Below are 25,214 nucleotides of genomic sequence, written 5' to 3' on the forward strand. Positions count from 1 at the left end.
GTGGCCATAAATTACAGGAAGGAAAACTGATCCTCCTGGGTTGGGAGGGAGGTGAAGGGACAAGATAAAGAATTCTACTTCTCAACACTGTACTCCCTTCCCTAAGTTTCAATTTGCCAAAATATTAAAGTTTTAAATTTTTATTTTCTCCTTTAACTAAAAATGTACAAACACCTCTATACACAGTACAAGCCCTTAAGATAAAAATAGTTTGTCCTTTAGGATCCAATTTCTCATGTCTAATCGAAGTACACAGGATTTACTGAAATCTTTGTCACATACTCAATACTCTCGCCTGTGGAAATGATGAATGCAAGCAAGAATACTGAAGCTTAATCGCTGTATCAGTGCTGCCAGCTAGGACTTCACCACCCTTCTGGTAACACAACCTGGAGATTTTAAAAAACACTTTATTTAATAAAAGTTAAACATACAAAAACTGAAATTAACACATACCCTAAAAATCACCATCTTCCATTAATAGGAAGACATTTTACTATGCATATATTTGGCTTAAACTCAACTCAGGATACTGTGATGTTCACTTATACCAACAAATGCTGACAACTTGATCTAGTTAACAAAAATTACAAACTCCTCTACATGAACATAATATACAGGGAAATTCTGGTGAGATTAATGCACAAGAAATACAATAAACTTTTAATGATGAAACATTCAGTACTCTTGTTCATTAATTTAGCCTTGGGTGGGTTTTTTTTTTTTTACAAAAATAGTATCTACACTGTATACAGGGCTATACATCAGCTTTTTGTTTTCTTATATAAACATTACACATCCAAAAATTGGTACTACTACCATAAGGGAAAGATCAACACAGGAAAAGCGCAAACATTAAAAAAAAAAAGGAGGAGGAGGAGGAGGAGGAGGAAAAAGAAACCAAAAACAAAAACAGAAAACAACAAAAAGCCCTTAGAAAAGGAAGCTGGTCCTAAACATGGTTCTTACATGAAATTACAACTCAATGAAAAAGTTTTAAGAGCTGGATCAATTTTAGAGATCGCCTAATAAGCTTAGGAAACAAATTATTGAAGAAAAAAACTCAAAGTTTGACATTTTAATCAAATTAACCTACTTTTAGGCTTCATTAGCAACAGCTCGGTTCAAGTTGAAGGAAAAAAAAAAGATCTCTTTAGGTTGGTATTTTGCTTGCTGTTGCAGTGAATTACTACAGTGTGTGGCAAGTTCAAAGCATCGGAAAATTCCAGGTTAGGACTTTACAAAAAGTACACACCATCCATTACGTAAGGGCCTGATATTTGGAGAATCAACAATTCATCTAAGTGCTGTATTTATGCAGCATCTATCTAGAAAAGTTGCTTTATTCAACAAACTTGGAGGAAACTGGTAGTAGTAACGAGAAGTGAAGAGCAGTTATCAAATGCAATTTCTTCAAGTTTCATTCTATTGAAGTCAAACAAGGACGACAATGGTATCTTCCTTACTCATCTAACAAATAATTTACCTTTAGAAAAATATAAGGATAAAAAGGTAAATGTAAGCCCTGCAGAGATGAAATCCCACAGTTTTTCTGACTATTGTGGCATCAAATGCCTGACGTTGTATTTAGAGGTATCTTGATACTGTGTCATAGGTTTATCAGCAATTCCGCAAGTTCCTACTCCAACTTTTCCGGTTACACTCTCAGGTGAAGCGAAAATACTCCTTTTTACCTAGTGGAAATGAAACAGAAACCATCCTGATTAATTCTGGGGGGAAAACACTTCCAAAATACACTTAAGAAGTAGAGTACACATAAAGGGAACTGGAGTGCTCTTTCAAATAAAATCTACCAGCGATGCCCAGCATACAAGCACGTTAACGCGGCAGGCAGGCTCATCATACTCCCTCTAAGTGGAATGTAAGGTAGCAAAGTTTCTCAAACTTTAGTTTACAGAAGGGTAAACAATCTAGATCTTTTGTAATTTCTGATATAATCTCTCTCATTCATAGTGTTTCTACTGCAGAGAGACAGTGGCTAATGGAGATACTGTGCAATAAGGCAAACAGAAGATTAAAGAGGATTTTGAATTCAAGATCCAGTTATGTATTTCTTTAAACCTATGTATCTCCTTTTTCATTTTAAAGTTATTTTAGTGACAATTACACTTTTCAAAGGTATGAAGTACAATGAAAGGATATACTAACCTGGCCTTTTTTGTTTTTAGAATAGGCTCTGTTGTTGAACTGTTGCCATTTAACCTTCTGGTCCTCTCTTTCCTGCTCAAGTTCTTTTATTCTCTGTGCTTTTTTCAAAGCTTTCTTCTTTTTATATTCACGCTGCTGGGCAATCATTTCTTTTCTGTGTGGATACAACGGTTAATGTCAACTCTTAAGATTTAACAGATGATTTCCTTAGAGATATTTAGCAGTACAAAAAAAAAAATATCCATAATAAACTTACACATTACATGAACAGAAGCACTAATACCACCACCACCAATCACCCAGTACAAACTAAGAAATGTTATCTGAAATACACAGTATTCCTGGAAGCTTTCAAACCATATCTGTAATCTACTATCTACTCAAATACATTTTTTTTTTTTAAAGATTTTATTTATTTATTTGTCAGAGAGAGAGAGCGAGTGAGCACAGGCAGACAGAGTGGCCGGCAGAGGCGGAGCGAGAAGCAGGCTCCCTGCTGAGCAAGGAGCCCGATGTGGGACTCGATCCCAGGACTCCGGGATCATGACCCGAGCCGAAGGCAGCCGCTTAACCAACTGAGCCACCCAGGCGTCCCTCAAATACATTTTAAAAATATTTTATTTATTTACTTTACAGAGAAAGCAAGAGAGCATGTGCAAGTTGCGGGGAGGAGCCAAGGGAGAGAGAGAAGCAGACTGCGCTGAGTGTGCGGAGCCTGACTTGGGATTTGATCCCAGGACCCCAAGATCATGACCTGAGCCAAAATCAAGAGTCCTTTGCTCAACTGACTGAGCCACCCAGGCATCCCCTCAAATCAAATATTTAAACTATGACTTTCTGATGTTTACACTGCTTTTGTCAAGTACATTTAGAAATGAATTTTAACATTAAGAGCTGTCTAAACCTTTATCCATTTCTAAATGGACAGTTAGCAAGTTTAATATGCTGCACTTAGAAAAGAGATGCAGAGGTGCCTAGACGGCTCAGTCGGTTAGGCGTCTGCCTTTGGATCAGGTCATGATCCCAGGACTGATGGAGCCCCGCATTGGGCTCCCTGCTCAGCAGGGAGTCTGCTTCTCCCGCTCTCTCTCTGCCTCCCACCCCCCCCCCCCCCGCTTGTGCTCTCTCTCGCTCATTCTCTCCCTCTCAAATAAGTAAAATCTTTAAAAATTAAAAAAAAAAAAATCTCTATTTCACCTCAACAGGAGAAGCACAGGAAAATAAAGGGAAATCATAGCTTAAAATTCTTAAAAACAAAAATGGGTTTTTCAGAAACACTCCTCTATATAGGATCAGAGCCTAAAGCTCTCTCAATAATTTCTGCTGACTTTCAGTAATTTACATACTGACTTTCTCACCAAAAGGATGAAGAACGAGGTCTTTAAAAAAGAGGCAATATGATCTAGATGCCTCTGTATCATATAATCACCACTATGAAGCAAGGTGTGGCTTTTTTTTTACATCAATGTCAAAGACTAAAAAAAATAGAGATGTTACAATGTTCTACAATCTGATATTCTCATTAGGATACTCCGGTGGTATAATTTTTCCAAGTTCAAATATATTTAAGTAGTAACTTAAGTTTTAAAAACTTGTGACAAATCCGAAAAAGAGAAAATTGGGGCAAATATGTGTAAGATAACCATAATATTGTTAATTCTACCTCTTAAATACTATCCAAACCATACACTTCTCTCCTCCTACCACTGCTCCCTGGTTCAGGCCACATTACCTCACACCTGCATCACGTCAGTAGCTGCCTTCCTTCCCTCTGCTGTCAGTGATTATTTGAAAGCTCAACTAGGATCACATGGTATCTCCTCTATTTGAAATTCATCAGTGGCTGTCAAGCTCCTCATAATCTGGTCTTGACCTCTCTAACCTCCTCTCTTGTCAAACCACACACTTTTAAGCCCCAAGTGTTATTACCACAGGAATTTTTTTCTGTTACCTGCATGTTCTAATCTTGTTTTCTTTTTAAAAAGTTTTCTGAAAAGTTTTTTTTTTTTTTTTTTAAAGATTTTATTTATTTGACAGAGAGAGATCACAAGCGGGCAGAGAGGCAAGCAGAGAGAGAGAGAGGAAGAAGCAGGCTCCCTGCAGAGGGGAAAGCCCGATGCAGGACTCGATCCCAGGAAAAAGTTTTTTTTTTTTTTTTAAAGATTTATTTATTTGACAGAGAGACAAAGAGCACAAGCAGGGGGAGAGGGAGAAGCAGACTCCCCTCTGAGCAGGGAGCCCAATGTGGGGCTTGATCCCAGGACCCTAGGATCATGACCTGAGCTGAAGGCTGATGCTTAACTGACTGAGCCACCCAGGCACCCCTGCAAGTTTTTTTAAAAACATTTACTGAACTCTTATTCCATGTCAAGAACTGTGCTACATGCTTTATAAATGCTAACTTAATCCTTGTAACCCTACAACGTAGATATTATCAACCCTGTTTTACAAATAAGGAAAGAAGTTAAGCAGTTTGCCCAAAGTCATATCTTTAAGTTCATTCATCACCTGGCTAACTCCTTTTCAAATCTCCGTTAAAAAAAATTTTTTTTTTAAGATTTTATATATATATAAATAAAGAACACGCACACACACACACCCAGCAGGGGGAGTGGCAGAGGGAGAAGCAGGCTTCTCCCTGAGCAGGGAGACCAAGGCAGGGTTCAATCCCAGGACCCTGAGATCATGACCTGAGCTGAAGGCAGCCGCTTCACCAACTGAGCCACCCACATGTCCCCAAATTTCAGTTTAGATGTCATTTTCTCAGACATTTACTCTGATGACTGAAGTGCAGTTTAGGTATTTTTGCTCCCTTAAAGTACCCATTATGTTCCCCCTTCATAACTTCTATACTTAATTATTAAAGTTCTCCTTTAATTTTATGTTTTGTTCTCTAGCCTATAAACTCAATCAGGATAAAGCCCAAGCTGGAGTCTTCACTGTGGTAGAAACCCAATACCTGGCTTAATAAGAGGTACATAGTATCCTCTTATAAATACACTGTATGCCTAAGTGGACCTAGGCATACACAGACAAAGTTGACGCTATACTGCTAATCTTCAAAATAATGGCAAAGAGTATTATAACCTTTTTACCTTAACCTAGCCTGCATGGATTCTACCTCAACTATCAAAGTGGGGAAGACTATACTTAAACTGCTAAAGTCAAAACCACTTACTTTGACATGGGTTTGTTGCCACTGTCCTCCTTTGCCTTCCTTCCTTCTTCTACAGGCTTGAGGTTCAACAATGGGGTCACTTCAGCATTGCCGTAGCCAGCAAAGGTGATTGCAGCAGTGCCGTTTTCTTCATCTATCTCCTCGATCTCCGCTTCGTAACACCTGTAAAGATATCATGACTGTAAGCAGGTGAGTAAAGGTTTAGTACTCAGCCTATAAGACTTACACTGTAGTGCTTCAACTATTACTGTGTCTTAAACGGAACGTCTGTCATCAGTTGGCTCTTTAGTAAAGGTAATATAAAAGAGTGGTTGGAATTAGCCATCTACTATGAAAAAAAGGGATCCTAATCAAAATATTGTCAAGAAAGTCCTTATAGGTCTTTTAAATGTGCTTTAGTCAGTCTCTTTGAGAAAATATATTTTTATATGAATAATTTAAGTGTATATGTTTCACCTAAGTCTAAGATAGCCAACCATTCACTAAATTTTCAATTTGAGGAAAAAATTAAGATTATTTAAGCTATCCATTTTCCTCTGCTTTGATTTTTCTCTCGTCTAGGATCCAAGCCCTTCAACTGCCCCAAAATGTAATCTAAAGCTAAAAACTAAACTGTATCAGTGGTAACCTTCCAAGAATCAAATTGGCTCTACAAATCATATTGGCTACATAGAAGATTAAAACAGTGTAGTTCAAACTGAATAAAAACTTCTTACCATTGTGTTTTATTATTTCATGTTATAGTTAGAGTTTTTTTCTACACTTACTGTCCATCTTCACTCCAGATTGCCATACACTTGTCTCCTACTTTCCATGAATGAGTGGGCTGAGTAGAAGCAAAACTGTCTGAACTTGCAAGAGTTTCAGAAGGTTGAGTTGACAGAAGGTCTTTGGTTAGTTCTATAACTTCCTAAGAAGAAAAAACAAAAACCGTAATATTACTTTTATAATTCACTTATCGCCTACTTTCAACAGGTTTTCAGTTTTTGATGACAATAGCTCTCACACCATATACCATTTATTAAGTACACTAAACATTTTTATTTGTAATTCATTAACAATACTATGATATAGGTACTATGATTATCCTCACAGAGAAACTAAGATAGAATATTTTATATAGTGTAGTGGTGGAACTAGGATTTAAACCCATACAGTTGCCTTTCAACTTATTAACCTCAAATACTAACAAAAAAGGGTAGACCTGGGCTTATACCATGCATTATTTCTTTTTTCAAGGGAAAAAAGCCCCACCCAATGTGGGGCTTGAACTCCCAGCTCTGATATCAGGAGTCACCTGCTCTACTGACTGAGCCATCAAGGCACCCTACCATGTAGTATTTCTAAGTGCCTATTTTAGCTACATAGATCTAATATCAGAAATAGTCAATTATGAAGGACTCAACTAGGCTCAAGATCACTTTTTTCTCCTATCTTGTCACATATATTTCACACACCTGGACTGTTTTACAGGGCATTAGTATTAACTCTCTAGCCAACAAGTTCTTCCCCACCCCTGTCCAAAAAAAACAAACCAAAACCAAAACCTCTTGAAGCAGCCTTATTAGTAATAAAAATGTTCCTGCTCATACATATTTCTACTAAAATTCTATAGGCACATATAAAAAGCCAGTAGTCTTCCTATTCATTAATTGTAAAACTTACCCCCCCATCTATGTAAGTAAATTACCAGGTTAGATTTAAAATATTCTATAAAGCACATTAGCACAGCTTCATTTTGAAGGGAAAAATAAAATAAATGTAACACACAGGTAGGCAATACCTTCCTATGTGGCAAGTACTTTTTCTATTTCAGGCTTATACTTACTGGCTTCGTTCAAGGGTGTTTGGTAGGGTTGGTTAAAAAACTTTAATTGCATGAATTGATAAGACTGTGCTATCTACTACATTTTACCCTGATGAAGACCTATGTAATGCAGCTCTGTATCTGATTTATTTTAAAAACTTGCACACCTGCCCCCACAGTTGCATATAAAATACCTTAATACATCACACTGTGTTTTGGGAGAAAATGTAGCAAAGTTAAACTCTATACCGAGTTTCTTATGGCTCCCATTGAAGTTTTATAATGGTAGTTTTGGTTCAGTAACCAAGAAATTACATATTAGCTTTCTCCTAAAGATTCTAAATCTTCATGGCTATTTTTGAAAAACTAATATTTGAGCCTTCAAAAAAAAAAAAAAAAAAAGAAAAGAAAAGAAAGAAGGAATTATTAATAAGCCCTTGGGAGAAAGGCCATTTTTGTGAATTAAAAAACTAGACTAACTCAGATTTTAGTTAAAAACTCAATAGAGTAGTATCTTTAATGAGATTTTATTAGGTGCCAAAGATCCACTTAAATATCTTTTTATTAGACAATCCTTTGCAATAAAGCAAGGAACTTCCGCATAAATAGATCACGTACTATACAAAGAAGGAGAGTAAATTATCCAGTCTTGTTTTTAGTCAACCACTATTAGGGCCAAGAATATAGTCTAGTAAGCCTGACAAGAGCCCATATAAACCCTATCATTAAACATTTAACTAAAGCACAAACATGATTTCTGTATTTGTAGATCTCAGATTTAAAACTCTACCTTTCTTAGCATAGAGCATCTTGCCATTTTATATTCATAAGGAAATACATTTTTAACCAAAGGGTCCTGAAAAGCTGTGCATGTTACAATTTTCAGAGGCCTGCACTGAAGCGACACTTTTAAAAAACTGAAAGCATTTATCTCTAATAGTCCTTTCATTTTGCCATGTTTCACAAACCCCTCCCAACAAACTATGAAGACCCTTCTCAATGTTTTCTTTACATGTGCATACGGACCAAAGTATTAGAGAAACTATTTTATGTATGAGGGGGTTCTTAAAGGTACATACCATTAATTACTTTTCCTCCCCCAAGTCTGAGTTCTGAAACTGCTCCTTCATCGACAGATGGGCAGCAGTTACAGTAATCGGCAATTCCAGGAGCATCAGATGTTGTGATCTACATATCAGCAGGTCAAAGGGTGCACTCAAGCACTCTGCTTACTGAAGGAAGGCGTTTCGGGGATGCAGAGAGCCACTGTAATATATGAGACAAGTGACTTGACCCCTGCCTCCTTTAGAACCAGTTTATTCAGCAAAACAGCCTAATAAATTGACTATTTTTGTGATTATCACAGACTGCCTGGGGAGCTAGTCAGATAGCTAGCCTAGATCTTACTATATCCACTTTTTTAAGTGAAAAAAGGCAATTAGGACTTCAGTAGATTAATGTGCTGCCTGCTGTGTTAGCTTTATTCTATATGAAAGACAGTACATAAAAAAATAAACAGACGCCTTACTGGCAAAATGAAGTCACTGAAAAAATGGAGAAAAGCATTTTGTTATAAATGAAAGGGCAAACAAATTCGTAACCAGGGTAAAGACATTCCACTGAAGGAACACAAAACAAAGGAGGCCACAAATGCAGTCATTAGTCTGAACAAGTATTCAGCAAATATAAAAGGCAGAATTAAATATCAAAGGCATGAGGTATATATCCCAGAAAACAGAGAAAAGATAAAACAGAAATATATTTTTTAAAAATCCATGATAAAACAGAAGCTGTAACTGTAATCAATGGAGACAACAATCAGTAGATGGAAGCAGATATCCAAACACTTTTCAAAACGTTACCTAATCTTTAGTGATGCCTTCTATCTTTGAGTAATTTTCAGCTCAAAATAGACCTGTATCTAGCAAACAGACATGAGAAGTTTGTTCTCATGACGAAATAAGAGGAAAAGAAACTGTGATCAAGATTGGCCAGGAAAAACATTCTGTATTATTATGTGAAATTTCAGAATTTAGCTTCTAAATCTGTGCTATCCAATATGGTAGTCACAAGTGACTACTTAAAAAAATTAAAAATTCAGTTCTTCAGCTACCCCAGCCATATTTCAAATATTCAGTAGTCCCTACTAGCTACAGTACAACACAGTAAATATAAAACATTTTCATCACAAGTTCTACTGGACAGTACTGTTCTCAATGGTTGTAGAAAAGATGATACTTCACAGATCAATGACCACCAGGTCATTATTAACTAAACCCTAAGAAGGACATTTATGTGCTTACTACAATGCCTACCATTAGAGTCTCTCTCCCTACAATACTTCCACTAAAGATCATGTCACAGTAAGGCAATTCTGCCTAGACTCCTGACAGTTTATTCTAGAAATATTAAAAAAAAAAAAAAAAAAAAAAACCACCCTCACAATGTTTCAACCTTCACTCCCAACTTCCCCTCTACCAGTTCCATACATATCCTTCGTCCAACTGCCCAGGAAGCAATATACATAATACCAACAATGTTTTATTTTCCTCAAAGAAAAAAAGGACTGCTTTTAAGCTAGTGGAAGATGCATGCCAGAATTTCTCTTTGAGGTAAACAGAAAATTGGCCTGGGAGTGGGAGAAATTGCTCCCCAAACATCTTTTTAGTATTGGCTAGCACTCTCAAATTCACTGGCCTGACTTCTACATACTGAAGAGGGATCCTGGTTTTCTGTGTTTTCAACAATTACATACTATTGCAATTTCAGGCAAGTTTATCCTAATTCCACAATTTGAACCTGAAAATACTCAACTCATTTTAATTATGCCCAGATAAACTCTTTCAAAGTCCTGTATCTGGATCCTATTTCAAATAAGTCTCATTTATTTGCAGTTCTAATAACTCTAAAATATTAATTTTATTGGGCAAGAGAATGAAAAAGGGAGGGAAAGGATTTAGATAAAGATGATTCTAGTTTTGTACTGAATCAGTAAAGAAAAATCACCAAATCAAAACACATTTTAAAACGAAAGTTTTAAAAATCAGGTTCAAAATTTTAAGTTCTCAAATTTATTAAAATGAAGTGATACAGATGTATAGACATACAGTATTTTTATTAATCAACCTCGGGTTCTGAGAAGCAATAGACATGTACTATATGGTTTTATGCTTGTTTTGAAACCCCAAGTGCAGGTTTTAAAAAGGCAAGTTTCATACCTACTGAACTTTCCCATGACAAACAAAACAAATTAAGATCTTTCCATACCCATTCAATTTAACTTCAACAAGTGTCAACAACTACAATGTAAAATCTAGCCTTAAATTCAAATATTACGTAACATTTATGCAGAAAACAAGTATCTCTTTAGATATCTTTATGTTTTTAATACAAGGTGTTTACCTGCTAGCTTTGAAACACACACACACACATTCTCTCTCTGATTTTCAAAGAACCTTGTGACATTAAAAAGACTCTTAATCAGGTTATATTTCTCTCATTGTTTTTATCATTTATAAAATGCTTCTACATTTGTTTTTTTCTAATACCAGTATATGTAACATTTAATTCCATGTGTTTTCTTTTAGCTACTTCTCAGATTTCCTTTGCCAGATCTTTAAAAATAAAAGTACTCTCCACTGTAAAATTATATGTACCTCTTCTCTAGGTTTGACACAGACTTCTTAATTCAAATATTTTTAAAAATTGTGTGAACATACAAGATTTACATAAGAACAATGCTTTACTCATTCTGATGCATACGACTGAGGAAGCAACCCTACCACTGCGAGCCATGTGCCCTTGCACATACACATGCATGTGCACGTACACATGCACACACATGGGAGGAAAGGAGAAGAAACACTCCCCTCCAAATGGTGCTTTGGATTCTAAGCAATAAATCATTTGAAAAACGGAGAAATACTTTTTCCAAGCAATGTAACTATTAGTGTCCTCTTATACTTACTTGTAAATCTTTCTTTAATTTTAGCAAATCTTCATTTTCTCCGTTTCCGGACAACGCAGCTTCGACTTGCTGGAGTTGAGCTTTGTAGCTTGCCAGCTGCTTTGCTAGATCCTCTGACATCTGGGGGAAAATAAAAAGGGTAAGACCAGGAAAACAACCAAAAACACCATAAAAAAATAATTTCCCTGTCTGCCTGACTTAATCCTTACCAGTTTTGCTCCCAACTCCTTAATATAATTCATTGCTGCAGCTTAACTTATTACCATTACCTTTACTCTTAGTTCTGAGGAAAGCTGTGAGTCAAATCCAAGCTTCAAGGGAATGGATTCCGCAGATTATAAACTTGTTTTTGTTTCTGTGTGGAATTTATCGGACAACAGCTAAGGCAAAAGGAAAAAGGAGAATTTCTAATCTTCTTTAAACTCCTGTAACAGGGAAGACACTGTATTTGGTTCAATTAACAAGGTGGTTACATCTTCGCCGGGAAAAAGTTTTAAAAAGCACTAATCTGCTGGAAAAATCGATATTTAAGAAGAAAATATTTCTAAACCGTAAAGCAGACTTCCAAAACAAAATATAAATGACTTTTGGACTAACTACCTAGATAATACTCTCTACATGAACTATTAATTGGTTAAGTGTGTTCAGAAGCTCTTCTCCAGAGCAAAAATGTTTCACCGGGTCACTTAAAATATTGCCGATGCAGCGTCTTCATTAAAGAAAACGGCGGAAACACTAGCCCGTTTAGGCATTCTAAGGAGCGTGCCTTTCACCCAATCTGGCTCATTCTTTTCCGGAAAATAAGATACAAGAATCCTTTCTCGGTTTGTAAAGACAACACGCGGGGTTTCCGAGGACCCTTCTCTGTCTTACAATTCCCGTCCAAACCACAGCCTGGAATTTGGAAGGGCTCCAAAGGGGCTAGAGTAAGCCAGGCACCCAACACCTCAAAGCCCGCCACAACCAGACCTCGAAATTCAAACACAAGCTCCAGAGAAACGGCAAACAAACGGAGCGGACCCCAGCAGCGCCGGAGCCTCACACCCCCAAACGCGCTCCGCAGGGAACCGCTGAGGCTTCCTCAAGAGGCCTCCCCATCCCTACCACACCCGACCGGTTTCCCGGGTTAGCCCCGGTCGTCGCCGCCGTACGGAGGTCCTGGCCCCGTTCGCGGCCACTCAGGGCCCAGCGCTGGGTGGCAGAAAGAGGCCGGGCCCCTAAGACTCTTGCCGGCGCCCAGGCCTCTCCAACGCGGCCGGCTCCTCGACCTCAGGCCTCGGCTTCAATTAGGGAGAGGCCGAGGCCCCGAGGCCCTGCTCTCGCCCTCGCCGGCTTCGTTACCTTGTGTGGGGCTGGGGGCAGGGCGACAGGAAGGGGTCGGGGCAAATGAGCCCAGTAATGGCGGCGGCAACAGCGGCAGCAGCTGCAGTAGGAAAAATCTCCGCGGTAACAACAAGGCGACTCTGTCCGAAATGGGAGAACTTGGCCGGCGATGGGGGGGAGGGGAAGAAAGCCGGGCACTGGAAGGAGGAAAAGACAGAAACGGGTCAAGTCTCGCGAGAGGTTAAAAGCCTCGCGAGACGTCGCCCTACCCACGTGATTCCTAGCTTTCTCTGCGCGACCCACCCTTGCGTTAGGGACGCGGAGTGGGCGGAGCTTCATAGAAAGGAAATGGCGTAGCTAGGTTGCGCCAGGCGCCGGATGTAGGTTTGTGTTATCCCGATTTCGGCCGAGTGCACAGTCTTTGACATCTTTAGGAGTGGGTGTTGTTGGGCCCTTCGTGAAGTTCCCGGCGGAGTAACCGCGTTTTCTAAGACTAGCGGTGCTGAGAGGTGGGAGGAACGGAGTTTAAAGCAGCGAGCATACTAGTGGTTGGTTCCCAAAATGTGGTTCCCGCAACTCCTGTATCACCATCGCGTGGTAACTTATTACAAGTGCAGATTCTCAGACCCCACTCCAGACTTCCTGACTCAGAAACTCGAGGTGGCTCAGCAGCCTGTTTTAACACGCGCCTCAGGTGATACCAATATCTGCTCAAGTTTTAGAGCCATCGCTTTATATAGTAAGAGAAGACTTAGTAGCAATAAAAAGGTAATTAAATTGTGGCAGAAGGGGCGCCTGGGTGGCTCAGTGGGTTAAGCCGCTGCCTTCGGCTCAGGTCATGATCCCAGGTCCTGGGTTCGAGCCCCACATCGGGCTTTCTGCTCAGCAGGGAGCCTGCTTCCTCCTCTCTCTCTGCCTGCCTCTCTGCCTACTTGTGATTTCTCTCTGTCAAATAAATAAATAAAATCTTTAAAAAAAATAAAATAAATTGTGGCAGAACCTGTTGGAGCGAAGGTTGATTTATTTAAAACCTATTTTGTTAGACCCTGCTTGGTTTTAATAACGTAAATTATATAGGTTAATCTCGCCTGATAGGGAACCATTTCCAGGTTATTTTGTCTTGAACGATAAGCAGAGTGATGTGAATACTTTGTTTAAAAAGAAATGTATGTTTGTAATATACTCTGGGCAGCTGCATAAACCTATCTAGAGATTTGGAATAGAAGCCAAATGTTTTCACTGGTTATATTTTTCACTGTTTACCCTTTCTAAATTTTTCCACACGTATATCATTTTTTCCAATTAAAAATATAAGATCCTGTGACACAAAGAGGCTACACGAATGCCTGGAAAGAACCTTCTTTAGGGGGTTGGGGTATGTTGCTGGACCCCTAAGAAGGCCCTCCTTTCAGATGGGCTCTTTTGGACTGACATCTTGCTCTGATGCCCTCTTGCTTTTTTGAAGGGACCTTCCCTTCTCTAAATACACATTGAGTCAGATAACCTATCGAGATGGAAACTAGATTAGGTTTGTGATAATTGGGGTGGCAATTTGGAAGAACTGAAATGCTGCAGAGGGCAGCAGTGTGTAGCTAGAATTAAGAGGCAAAACAGACCAGAAAGGATGTGCTTCCTTAACATGGTAGAAGTTTGTTCAAAATATAATGTAGTTTTTAAAAACTGCACTTATTGTAATTGTGTATTTAAAGAACTAATGCCAGGAAGATCTTCCTTGAATATAAGGTATATTTTGCAGTTGTGTAAAAATCTTTCAATTAAGGGAACTCTTTTTTTGTTTATTTATTTCAGTAATCTTTACACCCAGTGTGGGGCTGAACTCACAACCCTGAGATCAAGAATTGCATGCTCTTCCAACTGAGCCAGCCAGGCACCCCTCAAATAGGAGAACTCTTAATGAACCACCTCCAGACAGAGAGAATGTATTTATTATAAGCTCATGTATGGATTTCTATAACATCTTGATAGCTTTTGTTTTCAGGATTGCTTTTAATCTCTAACTCCTCTGTACAACATGGATTGTATTTGGTGGGGAAAAAACAATATAGTTTTAATTTTAATTCTCATAAAGAAATAACAGCTGTATATACCAGATGACATTCCAAGCGGTTTACATGTACTCATTTAATTTCACAGTGGTTCAAAAGCTATTAGAGACAAAATTGGAGCAAGTATAAACTTTGACTAAGAGTGATACTTCAATAAATGTTCAGACTTACCACCTTCACTGAAGTGTGAAAATCTCAGTGCCTAATTTTTCTTAAAATGTTCTCATTCAAATTTGATCATGCTTATTCTTCAAAAAGAGCAGTATCTAAAACCTCTAGTTTTAAAACCTGGTATTTATTTTATTGAAACCTAGTAGGTAAATAACATTCGAAGACTCCTAATTGTCATTAGAATATACAGCTATTGCCTTTCATTACTAAAGAAAATTAAAATATAGCAGCTGCCTTTGGAAATGTGCCAACCCACTGCAGAGTACAAGAGTATGCAACAATTATTGGTTAAGTGACAGATTGCATTCTATTTTTTTTTAAGATTTATTTATTTAAGAGAGAGTGAGAATGCGTATAGAGGTGGGGCAGGGAGGGAAGACCAGAGGGAGAGGGACAAGCTGACTCCACTGAGTGTGGGACCTGACTCAGGGCTTGATCCCTACACCGTGAGACCATGACTTGAGCCAAAATCAAGAGCCAGTCGCTCAAATGATGAAGCCACCCAGGAGCTCCAAGAGATTACATTCTTTATCTAGTTTAGCTTTTATTGCCTTCCCTCCTGACTAAAAGTAGAACCAGATTTGCCCACATTTTTTGCAATCTTGACAAATGCCTAAGATGATGAATTAGAGATGTGTATATCATCATAATAACTGCTTGTACCTTTGCCCTCTTTAGTCATAATAGGTGTTTTGAATGTTTGCATGGAGAGTTGCCGCAGGGCAAGCTACTGGCTTTTTGTACTTATTGAGTGTTTTTGCACACAGTGGATTGAAAATATACCCTGAGGTGATTCTTGGGTGTCATCATTCATTTAAAGGTGACAGAAAAACACCCTTAAATGGATGCTGTCCAGTGCAGGTGCTCATCAGTCATAGCAGTCTGACTTGTCCACTTTTATTTGCACCGCCTTGCTTGTCTCAGGATGTGCATTTTCAGCTATTCCTTTGTTTTACATGCACCAATAAAGAACTGAAAACATACCACCAAAAAGAGAAAGCAGGATTCCTTCAGTTTGAAAAAGATTATAACCTAAGGCTTTACAGGGATCAGAAATGGCAGTCATTCAAAGTTCTTTAGACATATTTGGAAATGGTGTTTAATAATAGTCTTATGTGTATTCTTAGTGGGGTATACTCTGAGGGCAAAAAGAACAACAACAACAAAAAATCTCAGATGTCACAGATTTATTCTAATAGTACTATTGGCAATGCAACTTTGAAACTTTTTAGGTCTACTATAAAGTGAATAATACATGTTAGAAATCTAGGAGAAAAGAAATGAAAAATATAAAATAAAAGAAGGTTTGGGGGAAGGCCTCTGATGTTAAATTTGAATTAGAGTTTATTTGTGTATATTTCTTAGAAGAATCTATATAATTTCTCCCAATGGAGGGTCCCCATATCTTGATATCTAGATCCCTTTCTCCACAAAAGAAACCGCATTTCTTGGAGAAATGGTTGTTTTCAGGTCTGAGGCCCAGAAAATACAAAAGTACAAAGGTGAGCCTAGATTACCTTGCCAGAAAGCAAGGAAGTACCCCAAAACTATAGGATTAAGTGAAGGGTCACAGAATCAAGTTTGACTCCTCTGGCCAAATGTGAGTCAAGCTGGGCTAAACAGAATAATGACTATGATAGATGAGCAAAGCATTGAATACATTTTTAAAGTTCCTAAGTCTAGGGGCGCCTGGGTGACTCAGTGGGTTAAGCCGCTGCCTTCTGCTCAGACCATAATCTCAGGGTCCTGGGATCGAGTCCTGCCTTGGGCTCTCTGCTCAGCGGGGAGCCTGCTTCCCTCTCACTCTCTCTGCCTGCCTCTCTGCCTACTTGTGATCTCTCTCTGTCAAATAAATAAATAAAATCTTTTTAAAAAAATAAAGTTCCTAAGTCTAGAGTGATACTCAGAATCAAGGGTGAGGGGGCGCCTGGGTGGCTCAGCGGGTTGGGCCGCTGCCTTCGGCTCAGGTCATGATCTCGGAGTCCTGGGATCGAGTCCCGCATCGGGCTCTCTGCTCAGCGGGGAGCCTGCTTCCTCCTGTCTCTCTGCCTGCCTCTCTGCCTGCTTGTGATCTCTCTCTGTCAAATAAATAAATAAAATCTTTAAAAAAAAAAAAAAAAGAATCAAGGGTGAGGGAAGGGTTGGTTTTTTTTTTTTTTCTCTGTAGGAGAATGCCAGCCAGTACCTACAGATGGAATAATACAATTAGAAATATCTGTGCAGTCCCTAATAATTGAGGCAAAGATGATCAATAGATGCTAGAACCTGTCTTTAAAAGGAAGTAGGGAAAAGGGAATGTTTGCAGTGTCACGGTATCACCCCACAGATTACTTAATTATAAAGTAATTAACCTAGTGATCACACTTAGCACCACTAATAGTGAACAACCTGATTTGTAGGCCTTTTGATTTGATGCAACATCATCCCCAATGAAAGAACTCTGCCCAAAATGCTTAACCTAAATATAATCAAGCCTTTTGATCCAAATTTCTGTCTATAGGAACTAGAGATAGAGGAACAGAGAAAATGACCCTGAGGGAAGATTCTGATCCAGAATATGAAACATTCTATAAGAAAATGCCTAAATTCTTCAAAAGGTCAGTGTCGTTAAAAAGAGTGGAGGAAGGACGCTTGGGTGGCTCAGTTGACTAAGCTTCTGACTATTGATTTTGGCTCAGGTCATGATCTGAGGTTGTGAGATGGAGTCCTGTGTCAGACTCTACGCTAGCTGGGAGGCTTCTTAAGATTCTCCCTCTCCCTCCGCCCCTTCCCACCACACATGCTTATACACACACACACACACAGTGGCGTACTTCTAGATCAAGAGACAAAAGACCAAAAGACATAACAATAAATGCAATGGGTAAATCTTGATTGGGTCTTAGTTTGAAAAAGCTATAAAAGAAATTTTTAGGATACTTTAGAAAATTTGAATATGGACTGGGTATTAGATGGTATTGTATTATTGTTAACTTTATTGAGTGTGAAATTTACTTAAGTTGCTTAGAAGAATGACCTGCTCAGGTATTTAGGGATAAAGTAGCATACATCTGTAATTTATCTTTAAATGGTTCAGCCAAAAAAATTGTATGAAATGTCATAAAATTCATATGGGTGTGAGTATGAACATATGTATATATATATATGTATATAGATGGCCTTCTGTGTATATACACACACAGTAGTCTCCCTTCATCTACATTGTGGGGGGAGCATATGTTTCAAGACCCCCAGTGGATGCCTGAAACTGCAAATAGTACCAAACCCTATATATACAATTTTTTCCTATTTATGACATACTATGATAAAAGTTTAATTTATAAATTAGGCACAGCAAGAGAGTAAAAGTAATAAATAAAAAAATAGAACAACTGTAACAGTATACCATAATAGGGGCACCTGTGTGGCTCAGTTGGGTATGCATCTGACTCTTGGTTTTGGCTCAGGTCATGCTATCAAGGTCGTGAGATGGAGCACCGTATTGGGCTCCATGCTCAGCTCAGCATGGAGTCTGCTTGAGATTCTTTCTCTCTCCTCTCCCTATTCCTCTCCCTCCCTCTCTCCTTCTGCTCTATCCATTGGCACCTGCATGCATGTTCTCTCTCTCAAAGTCTTTAAAAAACAAACAATACACAATAATAAAAGTTACCTGTCGTCTCTCAAAATATCTTCTTGTACTGCACTCACCCCCTCTTGCGAGGATGTGAGATGATAAAATACCTGTGCGATGAGATGAAGTGAGGTGAATGACATGGCATTGTGACATAGTGTCAGGCTTCTCTTGACCTTCTGACTATACCTCAGGAGAGGATCACGTGCTTGTTGACTGCGGGTAATTGAGACCATGGAAAGCGGAACTGCAGATAAGAAGGGACTGCTGTGTGTGTGCATAAATGTGTATGTGTACATGTTTATGTGTATGTGTGTAGATACATATATGTATACTTACATAAGTGTGTGTGTGTGTGTGTGTGTGTGTGTATGAAGAGAAGGAATTAAAATGTGGCAAGATGTTAATGGTCATCGTAGAAGATATATGTGTTCATTCTACTAATCTTTCAACTTTTCTTTATGTTTCAAATTTTTCAAAATAAAAAGATGGAGAAAAGTATTCAGAAACTAGCTAGAATGGTTTTAGGTGGTAGCGTGTGTGTGTGTGTGTGTGTGTGTGTGTGAAATGGTGGGGGAGAGCAGTGGGTAGATCATTGAGAGGGTCTCTAGGAACAGCTCAGAGGTAATATGAGAGATCACAGAAGCATATGTGATTGTCAGAAACAAAAGGCTGTAGAAAACCGGATGGGTCAAGGTCTAGCAGGAAGGTGTGGGCAGTGGAGGCCAAAGCAGTCACAGGAGCTCTTTGAAGGCCAGGAAGGAAGGCATGAGAATGAATTACTTTGACTTCCCCACATGCAGGAGAGGTCCAATGGGCCTTGTCCTCTGATGTGGTGACAGGAGCTTTTTTCATTTTTTTGGCCCTCTTTGGTTTTCTCATATAACAGTCTCTAGTGGTAGTCTTAAGATGGTCTTAAACTCAAGAGTTAATTGGATTCATTTGCATCACAGTCCCTGAAAATACCATCTTTATCTGGTCCCCCCCCCCTTCACATTGATTGTTTATCTTAGAAAAAGCTTAGTTATTGAAGAAACAACCTGGAACATTCTATATCACCTTCAATACACAGTGGGTAATAGAACAGTCTTTTTTTTTCCCCCTTTTGAGAGAGAGAGAGAGAGACAGAGCATGCATGAGCATGGCGGCAGAGGGGAGCTGGGGAGAGGGAGAAGCAGACTCCCTGCTGTGCAGGGAGCCCCACATGGGGCCCAGTCCCGGGACCCTGAGATCATGACCTGAAGGCAGACACTTAACCAACTGAGCCACCCAGGAGCCCCCACCCTTTTTTTGAGGATATTTACATCAAACAACCTGGGTGGCTCGTGTCTTTGAACCCAGATGTAAATAGGAAAAAGGAGACAGTTAACACAACTTCTTTCCAGAAGTCAAAATAAGCCCCAGAATTTGCCCCATGAAAACTAGTGGCCCATAGCTTGATATGGTTACATTTAGCCATTTTATTGACATAATGTCAGCGGTTGAAAAAAAAAGAAAAGTACTATTCCAAGGAGGCTTCAATGCTCAAAGAACCCGTTAGGTGGCAGTGGGGACACAGGCATTGATCCGATTACCGCATGCGCAGGAGTGGGGGAGGCAGGTGCGGGCAACTCACCTCCTCCAGTGTTTGAGCCTTAGGGAAGTAACATAGTCAAGCAGCTTTTCAGGAGAGGAAATAGGGAAAAACCAACTACCAGAGGGAAAAAATGATGGTTTATAGTATCTAACAGGTGAACTGCTAGTCACCTGCTGTTGGTTTTAATGTGTATGTTTTCATTTGTTCTTGCTAGGATTCTTTCTGTAAAATAACTTCATATCCAAAGTCCTTTAGATCACTTGTGTGCTGTTTACAGCATCTCTGTGTTGTTGGTTTTAGAACATAAGCTAAAATATAGGTAGGGAGCATGGCTCATTTTGTACAAGACCCAGTACATTTAATATGTGCTTTTATAGTGACACTCTTCATTCTGTATAATTAGTGCTCATGGAAGGCTTTGTGTGGTCCTGGTAGGTGCCATAGTTTGGGGTTCCTGGGAAAAGGACTCAGATTTCCATGAAAAAGTTTATTGGGTAGTGCCCTTGGGAACATTACCTGTGAGAGTGACAGGAGCGGGGCTGGGCAGAGGGAAAAGCAGCTGCCTCCTACAGGAGCTCTGGAGCTGAACGGCCCTTTAAAGACCCTCTACCCCTTAAGTGAAGGGGACCTGGACTTTATACCCACCCAACCACAAATGATCAGCCAACAGATGTGGGCTGCCCCTGTGAAGGGGGCAGAAAATATTTCAGCTGAAAACTGTCAGCCATCAACATGCCCTAGTTCCTGGTGAATGAGCTCCTGAGTCCTGAATGGGCAGTGCACCACCATAGGGAAGAAGGTGTACTTTCTCCATATCACCCCTATTTTTAGGCATCTCTGATGCCTCTCTTGTAGAAGCTACCTGAATTAGAAACTGTGAAACAGGGGGGCCTGAGTGCTGGAGTCCATGAGGGCACTGGTGCAAAGGGGGTGTCATGTGGGGTCCCCATGAGAGAGCTGCAGCAGCAGCTCTGGGTGCGGGAGGCAGAAGACTCCATGGTGAAGAGTCTGGAGAGAGAACATCTGGATGATGCGGGGCTTTCTGTTCTGGTGCAGTGCCAGTGCTGTGAGGACAGCCAGGCATCCATGCAGCCAGGTACACCAGTGCAGTCTGGCCCAGGCCCAGCTGGAAAAGTCCCAGGACCACCTGGCCTAGTGTACCATGCATTGCGATGACAAAGCCAAAGATTCAATAGATGCAGGAAGTAAAGAGCTTCAGGTGAAGTGGCAGCTGGAGACTTGTGTGGGGATGACCATATGCACCCATCCCGACCGTGACCAAGAAGATGAAGAAGTCTCTTATCCATTGGGAAATAGAAGTCTTTGCAATTGGCCATCAGGGTTGACAGCAGGAATCTATTTAAAAAGAGAATTGGGACTTTTGGCCTTTCAAGTGATGTCCATGAAGAAGTTAAGGGTGGTTTCAAGTGTGAGGCCTGTGTCACTTCTTTCTGGATACTGGCTCCTTTGTTTGAACCCTAGAAAATGAAATGGGAAAAAACTGGTGCTGAAATTTGGGTCAAAGATAGTACAGAACAGTTTTTAGTAGCTTAAATTTCACATGCTGGTTCTGGCACTAGGGATCTCCTAGGTCAGGGATCTGGCCTAGAAGCCAGAGACCTTCAAGGTACCAGATTCTTCTCCGTACACAGGTATGAACAGGCTGACAGCTTCCCCTAAACTGCCTATGATCTGGTGGTGTGTGAACAGAGGTGTTTCTGTTTGTTGCCAACCTCCTGTTTACCAGAAGGATCACCAAATCATTTTCGGTAAGCTGTAAAACAAAATCTATGAGGTCACTAATTTAGAAGGGAAAAAAAGGTTTCTAGCTCTTTGTTTTGCTTGGGTTTGTTATTATACAAGGGGATGAAGTTGATTTAAGGTGTGGAGTTGGGAGAGGTAGTTTTGGTAAGAACTTTGAACAGTTCCTCGTAGGTATATGTTTAATGCCATCAAGATATGTATATATATTTCTTGAAATACACATTGCATTTTTCAGCTAGAAGACCCTGCAAAAACATGAGAGGTGACGTTACACTGGGTATGGCAAGCAGCCCTTCCTCTCACTGGCTGCTGTGATGGGCCCCAGGGCTGTCTGCAGCAGAGCCACAGGACAAAAATCTTGGAGTAGTTAACACTCTCCCTTGAAGGGAAAGGGGTTTTGATTGCACTGTATACCAGTATCCAGGAAATGAACATTGAAGGGGGCATTTCTTCTTAATTAAGAGAGTTACTAAGTACCAGATTTAGAAGAACCTGGTTTTTATAGAACAGAATGGAATGAAAACCTGAACTCAGTATTATTTAGCCCCCTGAAATAACAGAGCCCTATCAAGACAATCCCTTCACAATAGGAAGGTCAAAGGGGGAAGAACAGGCAACTCCCGTGAGCCATGATTCCTTTAAAGCGAAAGAGGGACATCCTCCCCACCATTACCAAATACCACTTTGCCAAGGGCCTTTGTAGCAAGCAGCGTTCCTGCCCCAGCTCCAGCACCTTATCATTTTGATTAGGACCTTGTTGTTTTTACCAACTTATCCTTTGAAGTGATAATATAGTCTATGCTTGGTGTTTCAAGGCTGTGATATACTTTCTAGTGGCTCAGTTCTAAGAAATAAATAAGGGTTAGGTTTTCCTAAAAAAAAAAAAAAAGAAAGAAAGAAAGAAAAAGAAAAGAAAGAAACCATGAGACAATGTCACCTTCTCATTTTGTTTTCCTCACATTAAAAGCTAATGGAAAAAAATGCTTTGGCACTTCCTGCAGATGATATCATGTTGTTTTAAATCGATTTCTGATTGTGTGTGTGTGTGTGTGTGTGTGTGTGTGTGTGTGTGTAGAGAGCCACTAATGTATAGATGCTATCATATATAATGCTGTAGGAGAGCTTGCTCATGCATGAGCATCTCAGATACACAGATTAGGCATTTCTTCTGTTGAAGAATTTCCCAAATTTTGGGGGGCACAATTGGTGATTATTTACTCTAGCACATCAAAAGCCATTAAGCATGAATTTTATAAACAGAAAAACCATTACGGTAAATTTTAGAAAAAAGGAATAATTTTTGTTTACCTATAACAGACTCTTCCTAGGTGGAAAATGATTGACTGTTATAAAGAAGTTTTAAAAATTTTTAAATTTTTCATTTTTGGCCTGACTTCCTCTTCTGTATTCTCTGACACTGGTAATCTTACTAATTTTCTTTCTAATTTCAGCTAAAAGAATTACTTTCTCCCCCTTGTAGTCATTTGACTAATTCTTCCCCCTGGATGTGTTTTGGATGTATCCCCTCATCTCCACTCTAGTGCTGCAGACCAAGCTGCCATCATTGTCTCTCCTAGCCTGATGCAGTAGCACAAGAATGGGGCTCCTTCCCTAAGATTCATCCCCCACACTTGGCTGCCAGATTGGTCTTCTGGAAATACCAGTCTGAGTGTGCCCACACCTACCTGTAAAATCCCAACTTGTTAGCTCACCCTACAAGGCCACTGGTGATATGGTCACAGTCTGCTTCTCATCCTGGACACTGACCACACAGTGGTACCCACTACAAACCTGCCCTGCCCTTTCATGCCTTACTGCTTTGCTGCTAGGCTCTGGTCCACATCACAAGCCTTTCCTCACTTCCCTGTCCAGGAAAATGCCTTTAAAGACCTAGTTTTGAAAGGGCATTGGTGGTGCTCACTTCGGCAGCACATATACTGAAAGGGCATTGGTGATTGTTTACCAGCTTCACTAGCAGGTAAATTCTTGCCTCCTCCTTCTGCTCCCTTAGTATTTTTACTTCTAGACTAGTGGTTTAGCACAGAGCTCCTGAAGGCATCCTACCCAAGGGGCCAGGTGTGCCTGGCACGAGTAGAATTCCATCTTGAGAACATGGAGGAAGCCAACATTCAATGGCAGTGGGCATTTGTTTTACTTTGGAGAATATTTTAAGGATTTCTTGTGATTAGTGCTATGATATTTCTCTGACACAGGCAGAAGATGCTAGTTTCTTCATAAGGCTATTACTATAATAACATAAAAGGAGTTAAAGTTTTGAAGCATTTTCTGGCTGGAGAGAACTTTTGATTGATCCTAATTAATGATGTGTCTCCGCAGGCAGTTGGAGGTGATTTCTACATTCGTGTTTGCTGATGAGGTTATAGATAGGAAAAACAGGACTATAGTAGCTTGATTATGAGCAATGTGGCTCTGGTTTTTTTTTTTCCGCGTTACTCGTTAGCTGGCTGAGTTGATGCTTTCTCCACAAGCACAGGGAATTAGAACCAGTTAACCTGACAGTCAATGGAAGAGTAAAACTAACGTATCTGAAACAAGAAAGTGACTTTGTAGTAGTTTGTAGAAATTATAAATTTATTTATAATTTATAAATTATAAATTTCTAAAAATTATAGAAATTAAAGTAATTGTGCAAATTATAATTTGTAGACATACATGGCCATTTATCTTGTGGTTCATGAAGAGAAAAGTATTGACCACGGAGCCCATGTTTATTGACTCTCTTTTGCTATAACTTATAAAGTGTTCTGGGTCAAGTCACTTTACCTTTTTCTGTCCCAACTGGAAAAAAGATGAGGATAACGTATCTACCTGTAGCCTCATAAGACAAACAAGTAGATGTGAATATAATAACTGCATCTAACAGTTTGTGAACGCAGATTAAATGGTCTTGAGCCTCTTTGGTTGCAGTTGAATTCTATTTTGTCTGACTTGGCTTTTCCTTTGCTTCACTCTCACACTTCTATTTTATGATCATAAGAGGCCGTGTCAACATGCTTTGCCTGGCAGGTGGAGCACCCTGGATCTGGGAGCTATTGTTCTGCTTTCTGCCTCTCACTAGCTGGGAGACCTTAACTTCGGTCAGCCCCCATTTCCTTATCTATGTTTCATTTGTGATTCTTAGGTTGTTAGCAGGTCAAGAAAGTTGACATATGGTCTTCCCTGAGTAATCCAGTCCTTATATAATTAACTCGATCCTGCCTTCATCTCTCCTTCCTCTGAGTTTCTAAGGAAGTATATCAGGGTAACACAGTTTAACCTGTATTAGTCCTCTGATGATAAGCTCTAGTAAAGCAAGGTTCTATGTAAGAAATCCTGTCTCATCCCCTACCACCCCGCCCCAGCCAACTCCTAGATCTGGGCATTTGCTGTGGACTCAATTTATCCATGTCAGCTACAGGGGGAACCTCAGGGACTCCACAGTTTTCTCTTCAAAGTTGACTTCTACTTTGACTTTACAGAGAAAAGAAATCTCACTTGGCAAGAATTTCCTTTGATACCTTCCCCCTCGAGCACACATACCTAAAAATTATTTGTATTGATTCATCCTTGAAAAGATTGAAAA

General features: G+C 39.7%; 1 protein-coding gene and 1 pseudogene across 3 annotated transcripts; one reads left to right on the forward strand and one right to left on the reverse strand.

Moving 5' to 3' along the window:
* Nucleotides 1–392: 392 nt before the first annotated feature.
* SMNDC1 (survival motor neuron domain containing 1) lies at nt 393–12,658 on the reverse strand. Of its 3 annotated transcripts, none has more exons than XM_047702200.1 (6): nt 12,463–12,658; nt 11,122–11,241; nt 6,115–6,257; nt 5,348–5,509; nt 2,170–2,323; nt 393–1,694 (listed from the first exon to the last, which is right to left on the reverse strand). In XM_047702200.1, exons 2-6 carry the CDS (start codon nt 11,239–11,241, stop codon nt 1,557–1,559), a joined length of 717 nt encoding a protein of 238 aa, XP_047558156.1. In that variant the 5' UTR covers nt 12,463–12,658; the 3' UTR covers nt 393–1,556. The 3 variants fall into 3 exon arrangements, with proteins under 3 accessions (XP_047558156.1, XP_047558157.1, XP_047558158.1); XM_047702201.1 differs by lacking the exon at nt 12,463–12,658 and adding an exon at nt 11,391–12,417; XM_047702202.1 differs by lacking the exon at nt 12,463–12,658 and adding an exon at nt 8,234–8,420 and having other exon boundaries at nt 11,122–11,247.
* A 7,776-nt stretch (nt 12,659–20,434) lies between these two features.
* Nucleotides 20,435–22,474, forward strand: LOC125084640 (protein FAM136A-like; annotated as a pseudogene).
* The last annotated feature ends 2,740 nt before the right edge of the window (nt 22,475–25,214 follow it).

The sequence above is a fragment of the Lutra lutra genome, chromosome 14 (assembly GCF_902655055.1).
Source record: "Lutra lutra chromosome 14, mLutLut1.2, whole genome shotgun sequence".
Lineage (NCBI taxonomy): Eukaryota > Metazoa > Chordata > Mammalia > Carnivora > Mustelidae > Lutra > Lutra lutra.